Genomic DNA, 27,841 nt, shown 5'->3' on the forward strand with positions numbered 1-27,841 from the left:
ACCATTCAGATTATCAAGTCTCAATAATACCCCCAGCCCATGGATTTACAATGTCTTCATGAATGATGGAAAAACTAAAAAGGTCGGTTATCCATCTTTGGATCTTTCCATTGCTGTACCATTTCAACAACTTGTCCAAAATGATGGCTTTCACTTTATAACTCAAATTGGAATTACTTATTGGGATTTGTATGGATCAAATTGAAACAGAAGAAGATACATAGATACCTACGTAATGTATATGCGCATAACAAATAGACTAATAATCCTTGTAATTGCCTAGCTCTTAGAAGTTTTACCACTCACCTTTGTAAGTTCACAATTTTTATTTTCAATCCCATAAATTTCTTGTAATAAATAACACAGACCATCTACCATTTGCTTCTGTTTTAATGGTTTCAGCGTGTAAGTATTGTCTGAATTTTTATCAACCACACCAAATGTCATATGTGCATGTCCAATGTGATCTTCTTCATCTTCAACTACACACTGAATGACAATAGGAATTGTTCCTGCTTCAAGATTATATTGCAGTTCCTCTTCACTGAACTTGCTTGGGTCTATTACATGAGTTGGTTGACTGAATGTCTGGTTAGCCCCACGCTTATAATGGAATGTTTCAGAATTCATAGCTGAGTCTCTGGGGTGATATCTGAAATATAGTGAGACTATTACAGTCAATAACTAATCTAGAATGAGGCTAACAACTAAAAAGCCTGATGTTTACCACCACATAAAAAGTTACAGCTTGTTGTGAATGCATCTAGGAAATATCATGGCTGCTATCATTTCTATAAGCAAATACAAGATACTATGTATACACAAAGTTTTATATATAGGTCAACAGTTGCAGCCTCAAAACTGTTATCCACTGGAACCCATAATTTAAATCACATCAACTCAATTCTAAATAGGGTTCTGCCCTTAGTGATGTGCTACTTGTTAACTAAGTTTGAAACAGGGGTCAAGGGGAGCTATGAAACATACCCATTTTCAAAAGATTGCTCGGAACTTATGCGGCCGAACAAGTGAGCTGCTCGGTATACTGCTCTGGCATTCTGCTCAGTTTTATTATATAGCGCCGCCCAAAACAAGCTGCCCCGTAATCAAACCTGCAGTTGTATTTTTTCCTATTCCCTCTTTGATAGTCACTCTGTGTCACTCAATGTATACTTATCATTTGCATTCCAGGGTTGTCTCTACTGTGGTTTCATGTGATATGACCACCACTCAAAGGTACCTCTTGGACCTACTTAAGAATGAACTACACTAGGAAGTGACTGGTGGAGTTTTCGTTGTTGCTGATGGTGCAAACCATTTTATAGTGAAAAACGGACGGAAGTTTTATAGTTGAGCGGAAACTTGCCTGTTATTGACATGTGACTGCAAAGAAGGAGTGAATGTTCATTCAGAATTGAATGCACTCAGTAAAATCGTTACTGAAGACATTTCTACTTTCAAAGTTCATTATGCGAGTAGAAATTGCAAACATTCCTTTGCAGTCACAGAAATATACAGAAATCGTTTAGAGAATGAAGTTGCAGATACCGTTTCAGTAGCTATTCTTTCTAACAAACCCTTCGTTTCTGGTGTACACATTATTAAATGGAACAGTCGGTTAGGGCATTTTCTTTGCCAAACATGTCGTTTCAATAGCAATTCTCCTCATAAAGACTGGTGCGAAGAAAATAATTTTGATTTACCGTCAAAAGCGAATAATGATGATGAACCTATTCCACAGAGAGAGATCAAGTCAGTGTCATCAATTAAAATACCGTATCCGTTGCCAAGCAGGCTGAGGGAAGTTCTCAGGACACGAAAACTGGGCTAAGGGTATCCTGAAGCTCTTATTCTGTATTTGGTAACTCCTAGTTGCAAACATAATCGCCCATGGGATAAGCGGGATCCTGTTTTAATGGAATGGGAATTGCAAAATGCTACCATATATACAGAAAATGGAGGACAGTGTTATACTATAAGAGATGGTGCTGTTAAGCCTATTAAATGTAATGTAATAATAATCAATTAGGCCTGTTTATTAACATTAATAGGGTTCTCTACGGTAACAGGTAAATTTCAATTAAAAATGTATCAATTAAGTTTTCGTCCATCAAATTTGGTGATCATACCCTCAAAAGCCCATCAAGTTTCATATTGAAGGCCCTTCATGTTTTTAGACATAACATAATAATAATTATTAACATTTGTCCCTAAAATGGATGCTTATTTGACTTTGTATATCTTTTGTAGTGTATAACATCCCATACGATGGTGATTGTGATTGCCGATTATTTTTCGATGGCCAGCAAGTACTTTTGGTGAATTCGAATAATTCAAGTCTAGTTGATTATCGTTTGTTATTCAAGTATATGCATTTAGTGGCACAAGCAAGGAATCCGCTCTCTTCATTTCAGAGGTATTAATACTTTTTGCTTTTTTTCCAAGCACTTGTACATTTTTCTTCTGAATTGAATATAACTTTTATTCATTTAAGGGCTATGTCACGGTCAGCTACAAAATTTTTGAATGAACAGGCGATTCCACTTCATACTTTGCAACCTACATGGAATGTGTTTGTGCGTTTATATTTTCACGTCCCGTTTGTAAGGACCAACCTCATACAATAATATGCAACGGGATAGATCTGGGATTTTGGAAAGATCTGCTGCACAACATAAAAGATGACTCGCCAGGGGTAGGAAGTGTTCAAATTGAAGGCACGAAACATAAGGATAGTCTTCATACACGATACAAAATGTAAAAAATTACTCTATAAATGTGTCTGATTCACTTACTAAAACTGGAAAAATAACACCTAGAGAGTATGGTAAGTAAACACAATCATCTTGCTAATCTCAAAGTGTTTGTCGAGTCGAATTCATATCTAAAAGCGAGATCTTGTGAATGCGTGCTCTTTAAAGCTGTGGCCTGCAATGGACCCGTCTGTGCAGTAATGCAGTGTAATGTATATGAAGGGACTGTTGATTTGCTGTACGATCTTCTTGGAAGTGATGTAAGATATCTCAACAGTGCGATTCACGCAAATGTGAGCGAACTGCTTAAGAGAGCACCCATACTTGTGCAGTTCATACTGGATTGTCATTATGCAACAGAAATGACAGCCAGTGTGATAGGATTGGTCATCGATGTCATAGAAAGATCGAAGTATTGTTTTCAGGTAAAATATCAACATTAAACTACTACCAACTCTCTTGAATTAAGCAACTTAAAAACCTTATTATTGATCCGTCATTCCAAAACAATGGCCCATGAATTTTTAGGTTACACGAAATGAGACAAACAATTACAGACCAGCCCAATCAGCAGAATTATTTAAATCGTAGAGTTCTTCCCAAGTCTTCCAAAACAACACAGGTTAGTTACATAAGAACGACTAAAATTTTTCCTGATGAGTAGATGCGAAATCCTAAGAATTACAAGTATTCCCAATTGTCAATCTGTAATTTCAGCGATGTACGATATACAATAGATAGTGGAAATGAAGGCCCTGCATACAGAGCTAGTGATGTAAATCCACACGCGATCAGTTATGGATTCCAGGTTAGAATGACAAGTTGTGCTTTTAAAGAAAATTTGGTAATCTGGCCCTGTAATATTTTATTAGGTCGTGTCGAGTCATGAGTCACCAAGGCACCATTTACCCCTAACTACGGAGCGCTCCGATGTGACATGCGCAATTGAGGCGATTTACACTGATCTCAGGAATGAAGAAAAAAAAAGAGAAGGTCGGAAATCAGTCTATGGTCGGAAGATTTTCATCTCTGAAGTACTCAGATAGAAGCTATATTATTTCAAATTAGTAACAATTTTAATGGACAGAATTCGGTTTGAGGTAAAAGTACAGGATTCCTTATGATTTACTTTCAGAGAACCAGTTTGAAGGAAAATGTGTCGTTTCGTGATTTCGTTGTCGTATGCGTAATTTACGGGAAGCTAAATCATGGTGTGCCTACTAAGTTGGGAAATCGAATGCGTGAAATGTTCTAGTAGTTGGAACGTAGCCGACTTCTTAGATAACGGCGGTCTCTAGAATGATTGGCAGCTCAGTGTTTGGAGCCTTCTATCAGTATCTATGAGAGCGTGCGCTGCATATGGCATTTGTCTTTGATCAATAAAGTTTGTTTAGCGTCTGTGGATCATCAATAAATGTATGTACAAATGAAGTTTATATACATTTTTGTTGACTGCATCATTGATATTGTGTCATATATATCTAGTAGGATTTTCTTTGAGCTGAGATTAACCAGTAAAGGTAACACATCAAAAAAGTGATATATAGCGATGATAGTCAGCCTCAGCGTGAGTGTGATAATGTATTCATATCCCTGGCCAAGTGCCAAGTACCTGGTTTCCTGGAAAACTAAACCTAGGCCAAGTGTTGAGGCATGTTCTTCTCACTACATGCAGCGCTGCCTCGGCGCTGTTGCTTGTAAAGTATGTCCTATTTGATTTCACACTGCGGGGCATTAAATTAAAAAATTTTCTTGGGGGAGGGCCCCCAGACCCCCCGCAATGGCTTCGCACCTTCGGTGCTCGAATCGTCGTTGCAGAATGAGGTTAATATTTCTTACTGCGCCCTACTATAAATTTGAGCCGTGGAGAACACTGCTGTACATTACTTTTTTAAACCATGATCAATGATATTTTACTATATCACTCCCAGCAGTTTTAGAAATGAACTGATAAAGTTTATAACATTGTACAACTAAACAGATTCTTTCGGTGTGGTCGGGTCTATCTATTCTCACAGTACAGTACACCAGATCGACATGAGCAATAAGTACGTGTGAGCAGTATCTATTCACCGGACAGAAGCGATATTCAACGTCGTATGAGAGAGGACGCGGAACGTGGCTACCCTACTATGTGACCGTCTCATCACAACTTTTAGCGTTAAGCAGAAGCCTAGCGCTAATAAGACACAGAGGTCAATAAGACAGATCCCACGCATAGGCCGGACCGCTCTTTATACTACACAATATTGGTCGACATGAATGGTATTTTAAAGCAAATTAGATTTATTTAAAATTCATCTGCATATCAATACAAACGTTTTTTTCGTCAATATAATCCAGAGCATATGCATCGTTAATTTTAGTTCAAATATTTTCAAACAAATCTTTAGAGAGAAATTAAGAGAATATCCTCAATCTAAAGATTAATGGCTTCGTTGATTTTGGTGAGCTTCACTAGTTACTAAAACGATGGCACTATCATCACAGCTCTGCAGTAAATACTGCAAACTACGCCATAATCAATTTTACTTCTTCTTTTGTAGTTTTCTCATTGAAGAATTTTATATGTTGCATCAGTAATATATAACAAGAAAGAATTTCTAAAAATGGGCTTGCTGACATGGTTGTACTGAAAGCTTGCTTGGTGGTTTTGCATTTCTGTAGTAAAATTAATCGAACTTTGAACTGATTACTTTTTAAAGAACTAAGAGATCGGTGTTGTCTTACATCGTTACATGAAATGTTACACCCGGGGACTGGGGATGAGAATGATTTTATTGTAGACATGGACCAAGTTAGTACAAGCTTTTAGATAGTTGTTATTTGAATATTGTAGTGTCTTAACGGAATCTATCATCATGTTAATAATTGCTAGATTACTTATTGGATTGTGTTGAAATGATTTTGCTGGCATAGAAAAATTCGAGTGACTTCAGGTGAAGAGAAGCTAACACGAAAAGAGATATAGGAGCCAGAATTTTTCTTTTTAAAATAATAAAGACATTAAGCAAGAATAAGTTGCATTTTTTTCAAATGACAATCTACTACGATCATCCGATAAAGTTTATTGCCACCATAGACTACCACCCCCTGGCTCTTTGAAGAGACAGGGAACCAGTCTTCCAATTCAATTCAATTCAGAATTTATTTTACAGAAAAGCAGTTTTTAAGTTTTAGATATCTAAACTGATAAATATAAATGTTCATACAGAGATTTTTCAAATGGCCGCTATTGCAAGCACCCAATGAAAGTAATAGAAAATTAAAAGAATTTTTCAAAAACGTGAAAGTAAATGTTTTATTGTGAAATTTTCTTGTGTTAATCAAGAACGAATTGAATTGTCGGCAGCACTATGCCGCACATGAACCGTGTGATAGCAATATGGCCTCGCAATCATGCAAGCCCATGTAAAGCCTACTTGTAAATTTGACAGTAAATGTTGTACAATTCTGCTTGTGTTGTTTACGTTAGTGGATAAAGATCACGTCTCACTACGTCGCTGAAATCCCCAAAAACGGCATAAAAATGTCAATTTACCCAATTTAGGCTTCATCAATAGCCTTCAAAAGCAGTTGCCACTTAGCTGCTGTTATAACAGCCAACTTAATGCAGACCTTAGCCCGTGAATCATTTCACACTCAGAGGAGATAGTGGTCAACACTTATTCAGCACTCCATTTTTATACTTATAGATTCAGCTGGGCTGAATCTAAAAACTCTACATCATGTAAATTATAGACAAGTTAATAGGGCAACATGTGGATTTTCAAAAGGTATTTAATGCACGAAAAATGGAATGATTTACTAAATACTATGACAACTCATTCCCAATTATCAAAAGGAAATGGAATCGATTATAAGATAAGCTAAACCCTTGGATGACAAGAGGTCGATTTATTTCACTGAAACACAAGGAGGAGCTCTATACAGAGGATCTTAAGAACAGGTCAGTTGAATCAAAATCAGTGTTTAGTAAAAACAGAAACTGTTTTCACAAATGTATACGTATGGCTAAAAAAGATTTTTACATGCAAAAGTTTGAAACTATACGGACTGATTCCAAGCAGACCAGGGGCCGGTTCCATAGTGAGGGTTTAGACTTAAGACAAGTCTAAAACCAACTTAGTTCTATAGCCAATCTAACAACTTAAGATCAAGTCTTAACATTTAAGACCACTTTTGGTCTTAAGTCTTGACCATGGAACCGGGCCCTGGGGATTAATCAATTCTATACTACATAAAAGAAAAGCATCAGATTTTCCTGAAAAGTTCAGACATAATGATCAATTCATTACCGATCCCCTCAATATAGCTAATAATTTCGATTACTTTTTTATAAATATCAGTCCAAAACTAGCTAATAAAATTCCAGATACAAACAAAGATTTCAAGAGCTATCTAAAAAACAGAGTTGAAGACACAATTTTCCTACCTCCAGTGACTAAATTAGAAATAGAAAATATTGTTGAACTTTTTAAATCAAAGAATCATTCTGTAGTTGATAATGTTAGTCAGAAAATATCAAAGGAGGTCATGCATCTTATCTCTGATCCCTTAGTATACATCTTTAATCTGAGTTTGGTATCTGGCGTTCTTCCTAGTGCTCTCAAAATCGCTCAGGTTTGTCCAATTTATAAAACTGGGGATAAGGCAAGTTTCACAAATTATCGCCCCATCTCAATCCTACCCTGCCTCTCTGAAATGTTAGAAACAAGAGCCCCAAGGGGCACTATGGCCAGCCTGTCAGCTTTTCATAAAATAGCAAATGATGATACATTCTGTGGGTTAAATTTGTCAAAATACACTCCCAGCTGAGAGTCAATAATACCTAATAAATAATTTACACAATACAATCGTAGAATACAAAAGTAGCACAGACAGCGACTGGATCTGACAGGAACAAATACCTCAGATAAATCTTTTCCCTTGGTCTTATTGATTTTAATGCGGTTTAGAATTGAATTTGCTCAAAAAAACAAAATTGAATTGGATTTGATATTTTTTGCAGAATAAAATTTGATTGAATTTGTAGTTTGCGCACATGGCTAATTAGCATATCAAGGTCATCTATCCGATTTAAGTAAAAAGCTATTTTTTCCGGACTTTGCATATTGGTCAATGATATTTTCTGTAGTGCAAATTAAAATATTCCTCCCAAAAGCAAATCAGGTAAAAATTTCACAGAAATCGATCTTGAAATACAATTTCAGATCTAAAAATTAAACCAGGAAGTAAAACGGTAGACGATACCGCGGGTTCACGTGAACACCTGCTGATTTCTGCGGCTAAGCCAATCATAGAGGAGTCTCTGCTTTCTGATTGGCTCTTCAAAACCAATATCCTTGTGATCAGATATTCGCGAAAAAGCTCATATAAATTTCAACGAGGCCCTCTTTCATAATTCAGCTGCGTAGAGTTTGGAGAATGGATAATGCTTTAATGAATGATTTGTATGATTATATGCTCAGTTGCACAGACAAAGAACCTTTGCTCTGGAAACCATGTCATTTAAATTCGCTCCATTTATATAGTAATAGGCTCAGCCTACGGCCGGCCTAAAAATTATGTATTCCCATGTCATTGAGTTTCTTGAATCTCATAATGTAATTTCAGATTCCCAGTTTGGGTTTAGGAAAAAACATTCCACGTCCTATGCCCTGAAAATAATCGATAACTGAATTAATAAATTGGATTGTGGCGAGACTATTTTAGGTATTTTTTTAGATTTATCTAAAGCTTTTGATACCATAGATCATGCAATACTATTAAGCAAACTTGAACACAATGGTATCAGAGGTTTAGCTAATATCTGGTTTAAAAATTATCTTTGTAACCGATATCAGTGTGTAAAATATGGATATAAAACATCCAATATAATGAAAATATTAAGTGGAGTCCCACAAGGATCAATCTTGGGTCGTCTACTCTTTATATTGTACATTATCGACTGCCCCAATGCGTCAGCTATTTTTCAGACTATTATGTTCGTGGATGATACTAATACCTTTGCTTCCCATAAAGAGTACAGAATTTTGGAGAGAACTGTCAATCTTGAACTTGCAAATTTGGATGTCTGGTAAGTCAAATAAACTGTCATTAAATCTTGACAAAACACATTTCATGGAGTTTGGTAGAGCTAAGAAAAAAAGGACATCCGAATGTATATTGGAGATGTACCTTCACAAAAAGTAAATAACACCAAATTTTTAGGAGTCCAAATTGATGATAATTAAAATTGGAAAGCCCACATACAAAATATTGCGAAGAAAGTGGCACAAGGTATTGGTATCATCCAACGCTTATCATATTTTGTTCCACTATCTGTTCTTCTAAAATTGTACTATTCTCTTATTCATCCATACATTCATTATGGTAACATAATTAGGGCAAAAAATACCACTAGTAATCTTAACTATCTTGTGGTCTTACAAAAGAAAGGGATTAGAGCGATTTTTCAAAAAGTACAAACTAATGTAATTAGAGGATATCAACAAACTACAAAATTGCCAGTTCATGTTAAAACTATCTAAAAATTTCTGTTCTTTCAAAAGAAATTTAAAGAAGCAGTGGCTTTGGAAGTGCAATGACTGCAGCGCGAAAGCCGCGGCATTCTGTCCAAAATCAGCATTTGGCCACGGCAATCAAAAATTGCTTCCAACGCCCCTGAGAAGTCCATCATGGACAGTTACTAACTCATGCCACTTATACCATCTCAAAATATACATATGAACATTGTTTAAAATCTAGTATAGTGCCCGTCTGAAAGTATGTATGTGTGTGTATGCATGAACTGTGTGTGAAGATGTGTGTTTTTTTCTCTTTTCCTTATCTTGTTTTCCTTTTAGGGTGCCTGATACTACAAGCTTTGCTTTTGCAAAACAAATCACTTATAGTTCTTTTGTAATGTAAGTCTTATATATCTTTTATACATTGATGTAAATTATTCAGAAAATAAATTTGATATGATATGATAATATCATAGATTATCCATAAAACTGACAAATTCAATTAATATTGTCTCTTTTTAGTTTTAGACATCTACGATAGCCACTTGTGAAAGTAACTCATTCATTGATCCGAGCAATACAAAATTTCCCACGCCCTAGACCACAAAAATGAGGGCATTAACCAAAAATCTGCCATAACTATCTGCTCGCCCACCATGGTTATTCAGAGAAATTTGCAACGTCTTCAACAGCTGATACAACCGCACCCGCGTCTGTCAATCATCTTAATTGATTCATAAACTAAAACGCTGACTATGAAAAAACTATGCGGTGAATCAATCCAGAATTTTTCAGTAGAACGTATGACACTAGGTACCTTTCTTTAAAGGTTTATTAGTTGTATGTCATTTACAATCAGTTATATAATACTTTATTCATAACTGAAGCGGCGCACTGGCAGCGGACGCTCATCATGCAAGGTCAGTCACGTAGGCCAACGATAACAACACGAAACAAAGCACCGTTTTGCCGGTTAAGAGCGTCTCTCCATATAAATTAGAGACAATGTAATGGACCATTGGTTGACACTAACCTTTGATAAACTTTGTATGGATACAATCAAGATAATTCCACCCTATAATTCCACTATTCAACGATCGACACGCAGCTTAAACATGGCGCCGCCATTCAATATCCGAGTCACAATGTAATCTCTACATACATCAAAATCACACTCGAATTCAATTGTTGACTTATGAGAAACGATCGAAATCTAGCAATTTGATTGGGAAAATAGCAGCACTATATTTGAAAAAAGTTGATAAACCACCTCCAACTGTATAATTATTTAAAAGCTTTGCCTTCACATGGAACTATTTCTGCCTTATCACAGGTGCACTCTGCCACCGTGATTCGCCCATTCAATGATAAAACTATCCCATGGTCTTACTACCGGCATTTTCTAATAATTAAGGGAAATATTTTAAAAAAGCTAAATTTCACACTGCATTAATAAGATTTAAGTATTTATTCAGTTGACAAATCTTCCTCTGAACTCCCATCAACAAGTTATAAGTGGCGACACGAAAATGACGTCATCGACTCACTACCATCTTATAACCTTCATGACTACATCATGAAGGTTAAAACGTGGATGTATGCAAAATGTTTGGGAGCGGCTCATCGAATAAATGATAAGTTAATCTAAATTATCAAATCTGTGAATAAGCCGAGGGCAGTTCTTTTTAGCTTAAAATACATATCATATTATAAAGCTTCGCCCAATATGCCGAGGCCCTGCCCTGATGATGTATGAGGCTGACAATACGCGCCTGCTGATGTGGGAGAGTGCTGTGTATACAATCATTGAATTCACTGTGCTATAGACTCGCTCAGGTGATTACTAACACAAATAGCCGTACTGTAACCTATATTTGCACATACTCGGCTGATTGCTGATGCTTTATGTTAACAATTGTATTAGCGACGTGGTAAAGCATTGACCGCATTTTTCAAGTCGGAATCCATCAAATGTCAAACAAGGGGTCCAGGGACGCCATGCCCACTTGGGAAGTGGCTTCAAATGCTCAACAATCTAATAATTTCAATATTCAATGCCCCCTGGTGACCATATACAAAAACCAATGACCTTGAAACTCGCCACAATCATAGAACATGTCATGAACTACAACTTTGCAATTGATCATGGTAACAAAATATGCCTAAGTACCTATCTAATAAGGAAATACTAAGTTATTCTACTATTCAACGCCCCCTGGTGACCATTTAGAATAACTAATGTCATTAAAACTCACCACAATCATGGACGATGTCATGAGCTACAACTATTCAATTGATTGTTGTAACAAAATATGCATAGGTACAAATACATAGAAGTACTAAGATATTGTATTACTTAATGCCCCCTGGTGGCCATTTACAAAAACCAATGACCTTGAAACTCACCACAATCATAGAAAACGTAATAAGCTACAACTTTTTAATTCATTGTGGTAACAAAATATGCTCAGTTATCAATATAATGCTGAAAAACTTTTTCCCACCTATGAATGAGTAGTGATGACACCAAGATGGCCGCCAATTGCGTCATAATTGGCTGATAAAAAATAACTGTCTCAGATATAAAACATCCCTTTCCAAAGAATACCCATCAGCAATTGCAATGAGAAGTGGCAAACCAGTAGGAAGCTACAGGACTCAGAATTCTGGCCAAAATTGACATTTTTGGGCACTAAAAAGGTCATTGGACGGCCATCTTGAGTTCGATGGACCCAATTTCATTTATGCTGATGAGCCCTAAGGGGATTCAAATATATTGAAAGATCAAGGTAATTGATCAAAGCGTCTTCAAAATTTCCCTCAACAAGTTCAAAAATGTGTAAAAAGTGCTGTTTTTGGCGAACAACAATGGCTGCCAGTCGGCCATATTGATTCTGACAGGGCCAGTTTTTGGCTGTAGATGTGTCTAGGGTAACCCAAATATCAAAACATTACATTGAAGCGTCTTCAAAACTTCCCAAAATAACTGGATTCTGTCTACGGATGGATGGACCACGGACGAAAAGTGAACGCAATAGCCTGCTGGGACTGAAGTCCCAAGTGGGCTAAAATACAAACATATGTTGACTTTTCGTCCGAGCAGTGATTACTAAGCAGATTGTTTTGCGCGGCGCTATACAATAAAACGCGGCGCTATACAATAAAACCGAGCAGAATGCACGAGCAGTATAACCGGAAAGCGCAATTGCTCGGCCGCATAAGTTCCGAGCAATATCTTCTGAAAATGGGCATGTTTTATACCTGTCCAGGGACAACACACCCGCTTGGGAAGTAGTTTGAAATGCTTAACAAACAGACTAGTTTGCGATTGTTTTTGGTAGCAAAATATTCTAAAGTACCAATAGAATTTGAAAATACTCAGGTATTCAGCTATTCAATGCCCCCTGGTGACCAAATGCAAAAATCAATGACCTTGAAACTCTATCACAATCAACAACACATAAGCTGTGACTTAGCAATTGATTGCAGTTACAAAATATCCATAGGTACCAATATAAATAGGCAAATTGTGTAAAACTCAATATTCAACTTCCCCTGGTGGCGAGAACCTGGGTAACCCAAATTTTACGTGAGATGATTACTATGACAGTGATACTAATTATCAAATATCAACACAACAGGTCAAAACCTTTCGATATTTTCTTCTTCTTTATCTATGAGGTTAAAATCAGGTTAAGAATCCAGAGGGCGACTCGTCTGCACTCCCTCATTTTTTTTTCTATATAATTGGGAGACAGAGACACATTTTTGGCATCAATAAATAACAGAACAAGGTGCCCATGGGCACTGTTGGATTCAGCGCAGAAGTTAGTGAATTGACGGAGTTAATCATATCCACCATACTAGACCATACATTGGTTTAGTAAGGTGTTCTATCAGCTTATACTTGCCATAAAAGGAAATGCATGTCATAAACGTATAAGGTAATTAGATTTTAAATGACAAACAGTTGTTTATATAAGGAAGAGAAGGTAAATACATAACACATTTTAAGTAGGCCTAATAGATTTTGAAATGAAATACATACAATCATTTAAATTATAAGCCACCAAATAAATTATAAGGTTTTTTTAAATCAAAAGCATCTCATATGTCATATTTATATTTTTGTTGCTGAAGCTGAAATCAAATCTAGTAGTATCGGGAGATGAGAAAGTATTCTAAGTGCCATACTAACTCTGGCAGGATTTTCAGGATTCAAAGCCAAGACCTAAGGCTAAACAAGGTGCCCATGGGCACTGTTAGATTCAGTGCAGAAGTTAGTGAATTGAAGGAGCTAATCATATCCACCATACTAGACCATACATTGCTTCAGTAAGGTGCTCTATCAGCTTATACTTGACATAAAAGGAAATGCATGTTATAAAAGTATAAGGTAATTAGATATTAAATAACAAACAGTTGTTTATACAAGGAAGAGAAGGTAAATACATAACACATTCTAAGAAGGCCTAATAGATATTGATATGAAATACATATAATCATTACAAATTACAGTAACACATATCTAAATTTTAAGTATTTTCAGAAATTTCTAAGGAACCAACCTTTTAACAGGTAATTTTCATGAAAAATAAGTAGTTTCCTTAACTATACACAATAATCAAAATTTCATCTATCAAAATCAAATGTTTTTTTTGGCGGGATCTTCTTCTGTACATTCTGTTCAAGTACAAGTTCAGAATCGTGTGTGTCACTAGGCTCAGACAGGGCTGCCAACCTTTCAAAATTCCATTTAGGGATGAATGGCAGATTAATTAGGAATATTGAAGGTTTCAATAGGAATATATCGAAACCGAAGAAATTGTGACTTTTCCAAGTAGGAATATTTTGCTTTCAATTAGGAATACCTTTCACGTGTAATATATGAAAGCTGGATATGAAAATATGGAATTATCTAGCAGCAAAATAAAAAATAAGCAAGTTCTGCAGAATGTATTTTTTCTTTATTATTCTATGAAAGATGGAATTATCTATTAGCAAAATAAAAAATCAGCAAATTCTACAGAATGTATTTTTTCTTTATTATTTTTTTTCCACATTAGCTGCTGACTTGTGTTTAGTTGTGGAAAAATGTTTTTTTTTTTCAATATCATTAAGGCCACCATGCGATATGCTGATATGCGAACCACATCTATCACAGTATGCGTAATAATTGCCTAGCGAACTAGGTTTAATAAAAGAATATTTCTGAGAATATTTGTTCTTAAACCTCTGCTTCGTTTTACTAGATTCATTTTTTTGGGTTTTTTTTTCGGAGGAGGCTCACGATCGTCATCGGTGTCATCACCAACATCGGAGGGAAAAGGTTCTTCCGCTTCAACTTCAGATCTTGTTTCAGTGACAGTAAATAAATCCATTTCTGTTTCACGAAGAAACGACATGAAAATGGCAATAAGCGAATATATCAATTTCCAGCATTAATTCCACGATACTGTCCCAGAGAGACTCCACGTACAGAACTGAAAGATACAAACAGTAAAAAGTCTCTAAGTCTACATGCAACTCGATGGTGCTGCCATCTGCCAAATATGCGAAGTAAAAGTTTACTTTGAGATGCACTGCTCAAAAGCATCTTAAATTATCTTTTTAAATCAAACTAATACAAGAGTGACAACATTAAGGTTCAAACTAACAAAGCAATTGCTTACCGAAACATTTCAACCACAAATAACGAGTCCACACGTTGAAATCTAACCCGGATCTTCGAATGCTCATCGCACTGCGAAAATGAGCTAATTACCGCAGTAAACCGATTCTTCTCCGAAACGATGCGGAGCAATTTGACAATAACAATCACATTTTGCCACATGTCATAATATTTTCACAAGAATGATTTAAAACAATGTATTTTAAAACGAATGAACTTTATTTTGATTCTTGTAACAAATTAAGAAGCTGCTCTCCTACTACGAAATAATCGTGCGCCATGCGTAGATAAAATCAATAACACAGCTACTCTCATACACACACACACACACGCGCGCGCGCTAGTAAGCGCCGTTTATCGCCTGACCCACGTACACAGTATATATAGCAACGCACTCATCCACCGCGCGTGTGCATATAAATTCCCCACCTATTCAATTCTGTTCTACCAAGTCATCATATTGTGTTACAATGCGCTGGCGGGTGGAAAATCAGACATCGCCGAAAAAGGAAAAAAAAAATCGGAATTTTATATACCCGATCGTATCGTCGGAATTTCTTCACGCAAATCGGGAGAATTCCGAATAATTCGGGAGGGTTGGCAGCCCTGCTCAGATTGAGATGATGGATCTGAAGCGAACTCGGCATCAGAGGTGACAATTACCAGACACCTTTTTCGATTCTACATAGATGTCGGTAGCTGACGGAACTTCACAATAGCGGGTCACAAAGCAGTCAGTGTTGAGCCAAAGATTGTTAAAAATTAATTCTGGCGTCATTTACGGCAAAATCAAGTAAATGAACAATATGACTACTTTTAATTAACTAAATTGATAAAATAAGCAACGGATTCCGATGAAATTAAATAGGGTTAGAGCTTTTATTACTGCATTGAATGTTTTAAAAGATCCGGAGAGAAACTAAGCCACGTTTGGAAGTTATTTTGTACCTAAGGAAAAATTCATATGCGATAACAAAATGGACTTTGCTAAAGCGAATGTCCATAAAAAGCCTACTTGTAAATTCGTTGTACAATTCCGCTCATGTGTTTATGTTAATAGATCAAGATGACGTCAAACTACATCGCTAAAAATCCCCAAAAACGACATTTTTACCAAATTTAGGCTTCATCAATAGCCTTCAAAAGCAGTCGCCACTTAGCCGCTATTATAACAGCCAACTTAATGCAGACCTTGGCCTGTGAATCATTTCACACTCGGAGGAGATAGCGGTCGACAAAAATTCAACACTCCATTTAATACTAAAATTTGATACCTTGTCTCTCCACTCTTTGCTGAGCTTAAAAGTTGACTCAGCCAGCCACCTATCTACCCTGTACATTACTTTTTTAAACCATGATCAATGATATTTTACTATAACAGACCCGGCAGTTTCAGAAATGAACCGATTACAATGTTTATAACATTTTACAACTAGAAAGATTCTTTCTGTGTGGTCGGGTAAGCAACTAACTCAAAATTCATATGAATTATCTATCTATTCTCATACTACAGTAGATCAGTTCGACATAAAGAATTTGTACATGTGAGCGATATTTATCCACCAGATAAAATCGACAGTCCACGTTCCCCCGTAGTATCATTCTACTAGCAATGCAGTTTAAACCACGTCGTACGAGAAAGCTCGAGGATCATGGCTACCCTGCTACGTAACCGTCTCATCATAAACCTTAGCGTCAAGCAGTTAGCGCAAATAACAAAAAGAAAATTTCTTTCTTTTATAACTTACATAATTCTGCCATCAATGACTTCTTCTGAAGTAAAATAGAATATGGTGATAGCACACCGTGCATCTGCATCAAATGTGAATTCAATGTTATACTTTGTCTGTGGTTCTGTACTGTCTTCAGGTTTCATCGTATGATTCTGCGATCTAAAGAAAGAAATGCAGAACCCAATAGGCCTATTACGTTGAAAGAATTACGCTGCCAGTTAGTGATTCTTTCCCATGTAGAAATTGATCATATGACCAATCCACTTATCTAAAAACGTCTGAATTGCTTGGGATTCAAAACCACTCACACCGTTATAATAAATTGCCCATGGATGGTTTACCTTGAAAATTTGGGCTTGTTTGCAAGGCATTATCTTTTTCTAAGTTCAGAGTTCAATAAAATTGGACTTTTCCACCAGAATATTGAATACACCGGGCAGGTATAGTTTGCCAATTATATGCTTAGTATATTTAGGGCACAAGTTAATCAACAATGTTTCATCAAAAAATTCTATGAAACTGAAAACACAGAGCTTATCTTCTGCTCTTAAAGTTGTAATGATTGTTCATGATTAATAAAGCTTCTTTTATAAACTAGAAAAAAATTTGCCATTACGGGTTTCGGCATAATGGACTTTGAACTTGCAAATAGAATGGAAATAACTAGATTGAGGGGATGCATGTTTAATCCATGCTATCAAGGTAGAACATCAGTTAAGTATATTACCATGGACCACTGTATACAGTCAGCTCTCAACAAAATCGCCAGGACCTCTTGACAAATTCCAAGAATTGGCCATGCAGTACATGGGATACAAGCTTCACATCTATGATTCAACACGGGTGGTTAGAAGCTGTTCAGACTGAACCTTAAGGCCAACTGCTAGCTGTACCCTGAGAGGGCCTATAGCTAGTCCCACGATTGACCAAGTGGAACAGAAAAATAAATTGCCCATGGGCAAAGAAGCTTACCTTGAAAACTCGAGCCTATTTGGAGCAAGGGCATTGCTTATGAAAAATCTTTTTAATTCTTGACGTCTAAGTTCTATTTTCTAATTTCATCTTTTTCAAAGAATTATTTCGTCTTCAAATAAGGCCAAAAGTATACATTTGCTTTATGGTCCATGTCAAGAATTTGCTAGGGTACAGATAGGTAGGGTAGGTAAATGTGATGGGTCATGCATTCATATCAAATAATATCAAAGCTCTATTGATGACCAAAATTTTCAATTTAAGAATCGAAAGTCAGCCATCTTGAATGACATTATAACCTACCCTTTTTTCATGTGATAGGTCATGCTAGGTCACGCCAGTTGATATATGAAATAAGTTGGCCCAATCTGGAAAAATCTTTGATAATGACCAAAATGTATAATTTCAGAATTAAAGATGGCAACCAGTCAACGATATTGGACCAAGTTGATGACCAAAATGTATAATTTCAGAATGAAAGATGGCCACCCGCCAACCATATTGGATATTTTGTCAATTTGAAGATGATTCATCAAAAATTCTGGTCTGTAGGGTGTTCGCAAGAAATCTGATGCACCAACACATGAATGCCAGACCACCATTGAGACACGGGTACAGTATAAGCCCGGATGGCCTACGGACAAGCTGAATGATATGAGCTAAAAATGAAATGATTACGACAACTAAATTTCTATCTAAAACATTTTTGAAATTTACAGTATTCTAAGAAAAGGCCTATTTCAAATTTCTTTGATCTTACAATATGATCTAACAATATCGATTATATCTCACAGGGCTTGTGTGATTTATGACGTGACATACACGTAATTTATCTGCTGCAGTCGCTACAGTTCCAACGCCACTCTGGCTTCACTTGATGATACCCTGAAATTGACTTTATCATACACCCTTTGATAACCCTCAAGGCACTCAGTAAGGAATTCATTCCCTGCTTCAAGAAATGCTTGGGCTGCTCAGACACCGTCAAAATCAGTGTCTATAACCTGCAAATAGTTGTATGTTGCTATAACCTGCAAAAAGTGATTCAAATGTCTGCCTTTGCATTAATGTAGGTAAGGTCCATTCATTAAAGACGTGGACATTAAAGACTGCTGCTACATTTCTAAACTTTCATTTGCGAAGTCCAAGATGGCCACCAACCCCTGCCCATTAGGCCATTTAAACCCAGTACAAAATACATGGACATCAGGGATCGATCTAAGGAATGGAATAAAAGGTAGGTAAGGTCCATTCATTAAAGACGTGGACACACACTGCTGCTAAATTTCTAAACTTTCATTTGCAAAGTCCAAGATGGCCACCAACCCCTGCCCATTAGGCCATTTAAACCCAGTACAAAATACATGGGGACATCAGGGACCAATCTAAGGAATGGAATAAAAGTCATTTGCCTGGGATGCAAGCATATCTGATATGTCACTTGCCCCTTCAAAAATCTACTTGCTGTTCTATCAATAAAGAACAAGAACCCCAAAGGGCACTATCGCCAGCCTGTCAGCTTTTCATAAAAAGGCAAATGATGCGTATATTTGTCAAAATACACTTCCAGCTCAATACCTATAATTCACACAGTTCAATTGTGTTTTCATAAGTAGCACAGACAGGGAGCTGGCAGGAACAAATACCTCAGATCCCCTTGTCTTATCGATTTGAATGTGGAATTGAATTGAATTTTCTGAAACTTTCTCAATAAAACAGAATTGAATTGGATTTGATATATTATTTGTTCAATAAAGTAAACATGAATTGCATTTGATATTTATTTGGAAAATAAAATTTGAATTTTTTGAATTTTCCCGGACTGAATAATTGTCAATGATATTTTCTGTAGTGCAAATAAAAATATTCCTCCCAAAAACCAAATCAGGTAAAAATTTCACAGAAATCGATCTTGAAATACAATCTAAAATCTTAAAATAAAACCCAGAGGTAAAACACTAGATGATACCACAGTCAAATGGCCTAAGCTCTGGAAACCATGTCATTTAAATTCGCTCCATTTGCATAGTAATAGGCTCAGGCTATGGCTGGCCTAAAAAAAACTTGTCCCAGGCAAAATCGGACAATCGCTTAGATGGGACCCTGGGCCATTGGGAAAAATTGCTTTTGCTGATGTAGATAGAGGACTTAGAGGACATTTCTTTAAATAGAGGACATAAGAGGACACTTTTCCTAATTAGAAGATTTAGAGGAAATCTGGCAGCCCTGCGTTCAGATTTTCACAAAAAACCTTGTAAATTTTAAAGAGGCGCTTTTCAAAATTTCAGCTCCCTAGGATTCGGAGAGTGGATAATGATTTAATGACTGATTTGTATGAATATATTATCATTCGCAAGAACCTTTTTATCTTTCAGAATTCAGGCTAAAGATTACCTTTATGGGCACAAGAGAAAATACCACAAAGTGTCTCTGCTGCTGTACCGGAGGGAATTTAGGGTTTATAGGAGTATATTTGAAACTTCATAGAATAGTTACCAAGGTATCTGACACAGAAAATTTATATAGCATGTTGTTGATAACTTTTGGGCCAACAATGTAGACATAAATAATTTGGATATAAGTCAACTTGAGGTCAAGGTCACATACTCCAAGATGGCGGCCATGAAAAAAATTCACGAAAAAGTTTCTGATAAACTGCTCTGTCTCCCAGAAAAATGCACTGGTCTATTCAATTCCAACTGAAATTGTATGCCATATATCCTTACTTTATGTAGTAAAAATTTCAAAGTAATAGAACAACTAAAAAATTCATTTTTCCACTCATTTACCAACTTCTCCACCGATATGTCGGAAGCCGGATGTAAGGGGTTTCATTGGGGTATAATTTCAGGCCTCAGAAAATTGTTACCTATGTATTTGACACTGATACATTGTATACGATGGTGTTGATAACCATTGGGCTTACAAATAAGACAAATTATTTGGATATATGTGACCTTGAGGATGGAGAGTTTCTGGTTCTTCATTACTTTTATTGGTTTCCGTTGCCATGACAACTGTTTCAACAGGGTCTAAAAAAATTGTCACTGATTTCATTTTCATCATCAAAATCATTGCCGGCACTATAAACCTATTTTCTGACTAAGTTTCATCATCTGAACTGCTGCTATCATATTCGTTGTCACTCTCACTTTGTTCACTACCAAATTCCAAGTCACAAGCATCACTGTCAGCATCATATACAAGCTACTGAACCGTTTCATCCAGCCAAATTGTTTTTTCCTGGCTGTTGCCATCTTGGATTTTATGCAGATGGCAGCACCGGCTTATACTGATAGATATATAAGTGATACCGTATCACATACGGTACGGGTATGCTAGCTTGCCAATTTGTACCGTATGCCATACGGTAGTGGTATTGTAAGGGTTAAGACAGCCAGTGTAACCGATGGACCTATTATTTCTTGAGACCATGGCCCTAGGAAGATATATCTGAACATTATGTATGTGCGTACATCATACATACATACATCATACATACATACATTTAACATACATACATACATACATATAACATACATACGTACATATATACCGTAAAAAACGGCGTATAAGTCTACGCGGCGTATAAGTCGAGGTCGATTTTTAGACCTACATTTCATGATTTTAACATATATCCGGCTTATAAGTCGAGTCCCTTTTCTTAGAAGAATAATTACTTGTATCATATTAAATAGTTTGTTTTGATAACGATGTGCGCCTTCACGCACGCCGCCGCGCGTCAGCCTGATTGCTGTAGTGCGTTAATCAATAGACTGTTACACACACACTCAGGTATAATACACTACTATACAGTGATACAGTAGTGTGAGTCACACGCTATATATAGCCTAATGTATTAAGCGCTGCTATAAGCGCGCATATATGAATACATCGTTTTAAATGAAGCTGTGTCAAAATGAAAGACATTTTTTTTCATTAAATAAATTTATTTATCATGAATAATTATTCAAACTGTTATAGCAGTGAGAAGATGAACACTGTCTTTTTTGTCTGGTAGAATCAATATTTCTTGTGACCTGAAAATACTTAGTAGAAAACTGTACTCGGCGTATAAGTCGAGGTCAATAATTAAGTGGTAAAATCAAGGGTTAAAAACTCGACTTATACGCCGGTTTTTACGGTACATGCGTACATCATACTTACATACATGCATCATACATACATAAATTTACTTACTTCACAAACCGAAGTGAATCTTTACGGATATTTACTAGACTTCTTAGAGTTTTTGTTGGTTCATTTCCTTGAGGAGCTGGGTATGGAAACTGAAATAATAAATCAAAAATAGCTGCACGGCAGTGATAATGAGTTTTCTGCAGGATCAAGTGTAGCCCATATTAAAAAGCTTTTGTTTTAATGATAGATAATTTTATAAAATTACATAATGATCATTCTTGAGAAATCAGCTGCAATGAGTGATGGATTACTGAGATATAAGTGATGGAAAGTGTAACTGAGGGAATTTCCAAATTGCTTAGTTCATCTGACACCTGTGTGAATGGCGCTGATGATGACATAATAGAGGCAATACGCTGAATTCAAGCCAGTGTGAACTTCAAGTATCTGTTGATATTCATGGTATTCAAAGTTTTAGTTATCCCTTCTTATCTTATAGGACCTGCTTTTTAAGCATAGTACATATCAGAATGTGAGAAACTCAACTGATACTGTTAGAATCTCGTCTCATGTTTGCTTTGTTGGCTACCACGCTACTGTGCCAATTGAGGATAAAACAAGAGGTCCATGGACCTCGAGACTTCCTCGAGATAATGATTTAATGATTTAATCGGAAGTTCCCGCCTCGCCAAGCAGGCTGGATCAAAACGTATCAATTACAATTACATGTATAACAATTAATACATGTCACCACTTGTGCTATATGTACTTTAGAATTCGATACTGTCTTAATTTTTAAAATGATGCTTGTTTTCTTGGCTATTTATTTTCTTAAGGATCTGCAGGAGCTGAAACTTTTCGCTGGTAATTCCTTTTGAGGTTGTGTATGATGCTCTATCCTAAAACCCGTTTAATCAAACTGCACATCAATGAATACCTCTTAAAAGCAGATGAATAACAGCCACAGCAGTAAGAAATCACTTGATAACCTATATCTGCTCGCAAAATCCCCAAAGGGCCAGAGTAGTAATCACCTAACCGTAGGTGATGTTAACAGATTACGTCTAGTAGAGTCAAGTGAAGAAGATGCCGATATGTATCATGTGACAGTAAGTGATATTATTTACGTTCTAGTTTTCAGTGCCATTATAATAATTTACCAATTTACGTAGGTGACTGGAGATGTAGAAAGGGGACATAAAACTGTGTCCACTTATGGGGGTGTAATAGTATTCTTGACTGGTGATCTTAAACGGTTACTGGAAACGTATGTGCAAAAGATATTGCCTCTCGTCGTGCACAACGTGCGTAAAGAAACTCCCCTCTGGGTGAGTTTCATGGGGACAAAATTGCAGAAAATGAGCATGTAATGTAAAATCAAGCTGATGTAAGTCGATTCAGCATATGATATATACCTCTTATATTTTTGTTTGTAATTTGAGAATGTAATTTTTTAGTCATCGAATCAACCGCGAAACATCGTTACCGTAAAGCCGAAGCAGGTGGTGGAAACCAGAGAAGACGTGCCACATGAGCGAGTAAATTCTAACCTTTCTACTACATACTAAGCAATATCATAAAATGTGCACGTGTTAATAAAACCTTTGCTTTTAGGCCGCTGTCATAAGTACGGAAACCCTAAGCATGCATGATGCGATGGCTACGAATGACTCGGACAGCGACATTATACCGCCAACCCTTAGTTCCCTAACCCGAAACCGATGACATTCGAAGAGCTGCAGGATATCGACAGGATGTTTCGCCAAGTAACTGCCGTTGAAAAAAGTAGAATTAGAGATGTAGTTAATTCTAATCGAGTTTTAAGGGCATTAGCAGAAAAATATAACACAAACGAAAAACCTGATTCAGGATTTATGAAGATCTACGAAAGGGTAAAGAATAATGTCAAGAAATCTAAAAAACATCAGACTAACCCAAAATGCATGATATGAATTCAGTAGAATAACCTGTAGATTAAAACGTAGATAAGAACGTTAACACATAGATAAGCAACGTTTATTTTTTTAACACTATGGTGGTAGCGATAACTAATGATTTAAGTTTTTAGACAACACTAACACGTAGATAAGCAACGTTTACACATAGATAAGCAACGTTTTATGCTTAGGTTTTTAGACAACACTTACAGTGGCATTATTACTATTCATGGAATCAGTAAATATATCTATTTTCACGTTTTTATTGTTAACAACAACATTTATATTCATTTACACGTGTGCAATTATTTTCCATTCATATTGTTTTGCATGATTTTGTTGTATCGGCGTGGCAATGGTGCCCGGCTCTAAACTGCAAAACAAGACTTGAAGTGGATTTTTACTAGAGGACCCCTTCTAAATATCAATGAAGTTTTAAAGCCATAGGCCTACCATAAAGTGTCAGCAAGATCCCCTGAAAATGGTTCCAAGCAGGTCTCGACTTAAGTATTTTCATCTTTTTTGACATTTTTCATCGAACTTTTCAGGGGTGGCAACTTTCAACGGGAACCCCTAGCGAATGGTCTAAATACTCCCCCCGTACTATAGGACCCTGTCGACGGATCCAAGACGTTTCAGGGTACGAGGGGTACTATAAAAGGTCGGGCGGACCTCCTAAAAAGGGTTCCACGGAGGTCTCGACTTGGTCGTTTTTCACGGGTTCTCGACTTAGTCATTTGCAATGTGCTAATTTTTTCTTACACTAAGTCTAGCAAACAGATCACCATTTTAGAACATCCCCCAGAAAGGACCTTGCTTCATAGAGGCTATGGATGCTTAACCCCAGATTTGGGGGCGTAGTGGGGCTAAAACCCGATTTTGGGACTTGGGGCCAACACGTTTGCGGGTGTATTAAGTCGTTTTTAGTTTTACGATTCCCTGGACACATGCATTGGAAAGAGGAAGATTTGCTCTTCTGCAGATACCTTTATGTGTCGCAATATCATTAATAATCATAATAATGATCCCTGAAGTAGGGTTTCACAGGCCAACGATGGGTACTATAGCCAACAATTTGGCCTAGGGTCCCTTTGATGTTGGCCCCATGTACCTTACCCGAAGGGACATGAGGCCAACTGGCCCAATGTACCATTTGTAGGCCTCCGGTACCCGACCGTGGTACAATCCGAAACAGCGGCAGTTCTATCTGCTTCCCAAAATCCATAAAGAACGCGAGAAGTGGATGGTACCCGATCGTGTACCACCGGGGAGACCGATCGTCTCCGACTGCGGCTCCGAAACCTACGAAATTTCGGAATGGATCGACTACTACTTGCAGCCAATCGCCCGGAGTCACCCGTCGTACGTCAAAGATACCAACCACTTTTTAGATATTTTGGCCGGTTAACAATTTAGCGCTGATGTGTTACTCGTCACCATGGACATCGATTTGCTATACACCAACATCCCCCACGAAGAGGGTATTACCAGCATCCAACAAGCTCTCCGAGATAACCCAAACCCGGGACGCCCGGATGCCGAGCTGCTGAAACTACTCGAAATCAGCCTGAAGAAAAACGACTTTAACTTTAACGAAAACACATATCTACAGGTAAAAGGTACCGCAATGGGTAAGCCTTTTGCTCCTTCATATGCCAATATCTTTGTAGCTGAATGGGAAAAAGGTCTGTCCAGAAGCGAACTCCAACCATCGCTATACGCTCGGTTCATCGATGATATCTACATGGTTTGGGGTTATTCCCGCGTACTGATTGAATAAGAAACATTATAAATAAGCAATAGGCTTTCAGTATCATAATTTGTTTTTGACTTACAGGAACTGGACGTTTTCCTAAGAAATTTAAATCCTGATTTTCACCAAATAAGTACGCTTCCGGTTGTATAGTGTCAAATCTTTCTCCACCCATGATGAAATGACTACCAAAATAGTTACCTGAAATATAATGTTACACCTTCATTAAAGCCAAATAATAATTGATCACCTATAGAAAGACAATGGTACGATAACCACACTCGAATGCGGTGAACAGATGATAAGATAAAAACCCACTATTTCAAAATTAAAAGAAATCTAAAATCGGGAATTTATTTATTGAAACAATCTAAAATATAAGAACACGACGTTTCGACCTCACACTAGAGATCATCGTCAGGTCAAGACAAGTTTGATCTAAACTAGGGTACCAGGGATGCAATACCTTTGTGGGCAGGCTTAGTTTGAAATGCTCCACAATCTGACAATCTGCCAATTTCAATACATAATATAGCTGCACAGTAGCGATAATGGGTTATCAGTATTGATGTTTCTGTTACTCCGGAGAAATAAGTAGTACAGTCTGAATATGAATAAGTACATTGCTTCCTCAGAAATCCTCCGGACCCTGATCCCTAAGTGTGTATGAGAGATTACCACTGGCACTAGAATAGTGAGGCGAACACCACTTGCTATTTCAGATCTAAATACAGTTACAGGCTTAGAAAAGGGCGTACAGGTAATGTATTACTCTTCCACAAAAATGGTCTAGAGCCACAGAAATGACTGTAGTGTATATAAATGTTGTGTTTATTTGGTGTGTAATGTAAAGATTAATCAGGTATGAATGTATAGTGTGTGTGTGATATAAATATGGTTGTGTGGGATGTATGGTCAGTGTGGGTTGGCATAGGTAGCCTGTCCAGATGACTGCACCCTTGTGAATGAAAGGGGTATGAAGACTCTGTTGTACAAGAGCCCCAAGGGGTTAAATGGAGAGCAGAGAGATGCGCAACTTAGAAAATTCGAAGGAAGTGTGGAGAACAGAGTTTGAGAAAATAGAGCGGATAGAGCGAGACTCAAACCCGGGCCAGTAAATTACTAGCGCAGCGTCTCCCCACTAGACCACTGAGCTCGCTGAAAACCACCCGAATGTTTTAACTACATATAGCCTCACCTTACCCTAAACGTATCCCTAGTTGTGAAACGGAACCCTCTGGACCCTCTTCTCACCCTCTTGACACTAAACCTATCGAAACCCTAACCCTTCACCCAATAAAAATGATTTTATGCCGTTTCGTTTTGGAAGTTTTATATAAATCCCTGTAGGTCACCTTGTCTATCATGCCACATGTATGCAATACAGAGAAATGGCGATTAATGGCGAAAATTTGTGGAATAAATAATTAATTTCTCAAAACAATGTTGATTAATTGCTCAAAACATAAAACATACATAAAATTTGATTATTTCAAAAGGTGAATTAGTTCGTGAATTAATTGTGGACTCAAGTCAATAGAAAGTATATTTTTGAAGTGTTACTTTTTTCAACCGTGTTTTGACCCTTGTCATCCCTAACATTGGTATAAGCCCATAAAAGGCTTACCACCAACAATTAGGTAACTAACTAGTTTTCAGCGAGCTTTCTCTAGGTCTTCTTCTTCTTCCAAATAACTGTCAGCATCAACAGGTTGATGAAACAACAGTGTATGGGTGTGCGCAAATATATATACATATATATACAGACAATAGTAATGATTATAGTAATAAAATGGTAATAATGATAATAATAATATTAATAATGGTTTTAAGCTAAGCAGTGTGGGATAAGAGGGACTTAAATGCTTCAATGCTCTCCGCTGACACAGTATCTGCAGGTAGAGCGTTCCAATCTTGAACTGTTCTGGTATAGAAGGATTGTCATCTGACTTCCGTGCGGGAGAACTTGACTTGGAAAGGAAAGAGTGTGAGTCATTAGTTTTGCGGACAGGTGGAACCAAGCCTGTACTTGTATCAACCAAAGTGTGTTCGTTGGTGAGCTTATACAATAGTGTGAGTCTGGACTGTCTTCTTCTGTCCTGTAGTGACTGCCATTGTAGATGGGACAACATATCTGTTACACTGGATCTATTGTGGAAACGATTAGTGACATACCTTGCAGCTCGATGTTGGATCATTTCCAATCGGTGTATGTCAGTCTGGAGGTATGGGTCCCAGACACTGCTCCCATATTCTACTATGGGTCTGACAGTGATCTGTAAGCTGTGTCCTTCACATGTATCGAGTTTATGTTAACATTTCTTTTCAGGAATCCAATGGTTCGATTTGCCTTGTCGCAAAGTTCTTCAATAT

At 37.0% G+C, this 27,841-nt stretch overlaps 1 protein-coding gene across 2 annotated transcripts in view; it reads right to left on the reverse strand.

The window, feature by feature from the left end:
- Positions 1–27,841, reverse strand: part of LOC141904637 (putative E3 ubiquitin-protein ligase MGRN1) — a 124,027-nt gene that overhangs the window by 75,846 nt on the left and 20,340 nt on the right. For both annotated transcript variants that reach the window (XM_074793264.1, XM_074793263.1), the window contains exons 2-5: positions 25,551–25,669; positions 21,839–21,927; positions 16,682–16,825; positions 307–652 (exon numbers count right to left, since the gene is read on the reverse strand). In XM_074793264.1, the coding sequence (XP_074649365.1) occupies positions 307–652; positions 16,682–16,825; positions 21,839–21,927; positions 25,551–25,669 (698 nt within the window). The remainder of the gene's footprint in view (positions 1–306; positions 653–16,681; positions 16,826–21,838; positions 21,928–25,550; positions 25,670–27,841) is intronic.

Source organism: Tubulanus polymorphus, chromosome 4, assembly GCF_964204645.1.
Source record: "Tubulanus polymorphus chromosome 4, tnTubPoly1.2, whole genome shotgun sequence".
NCBI lineage: Eukaryota > Metazoa > Nemertea > Palaeonemertea > Tubulaniformes > Tubulanidae > Tubulanus > Tubulanus polymorphus.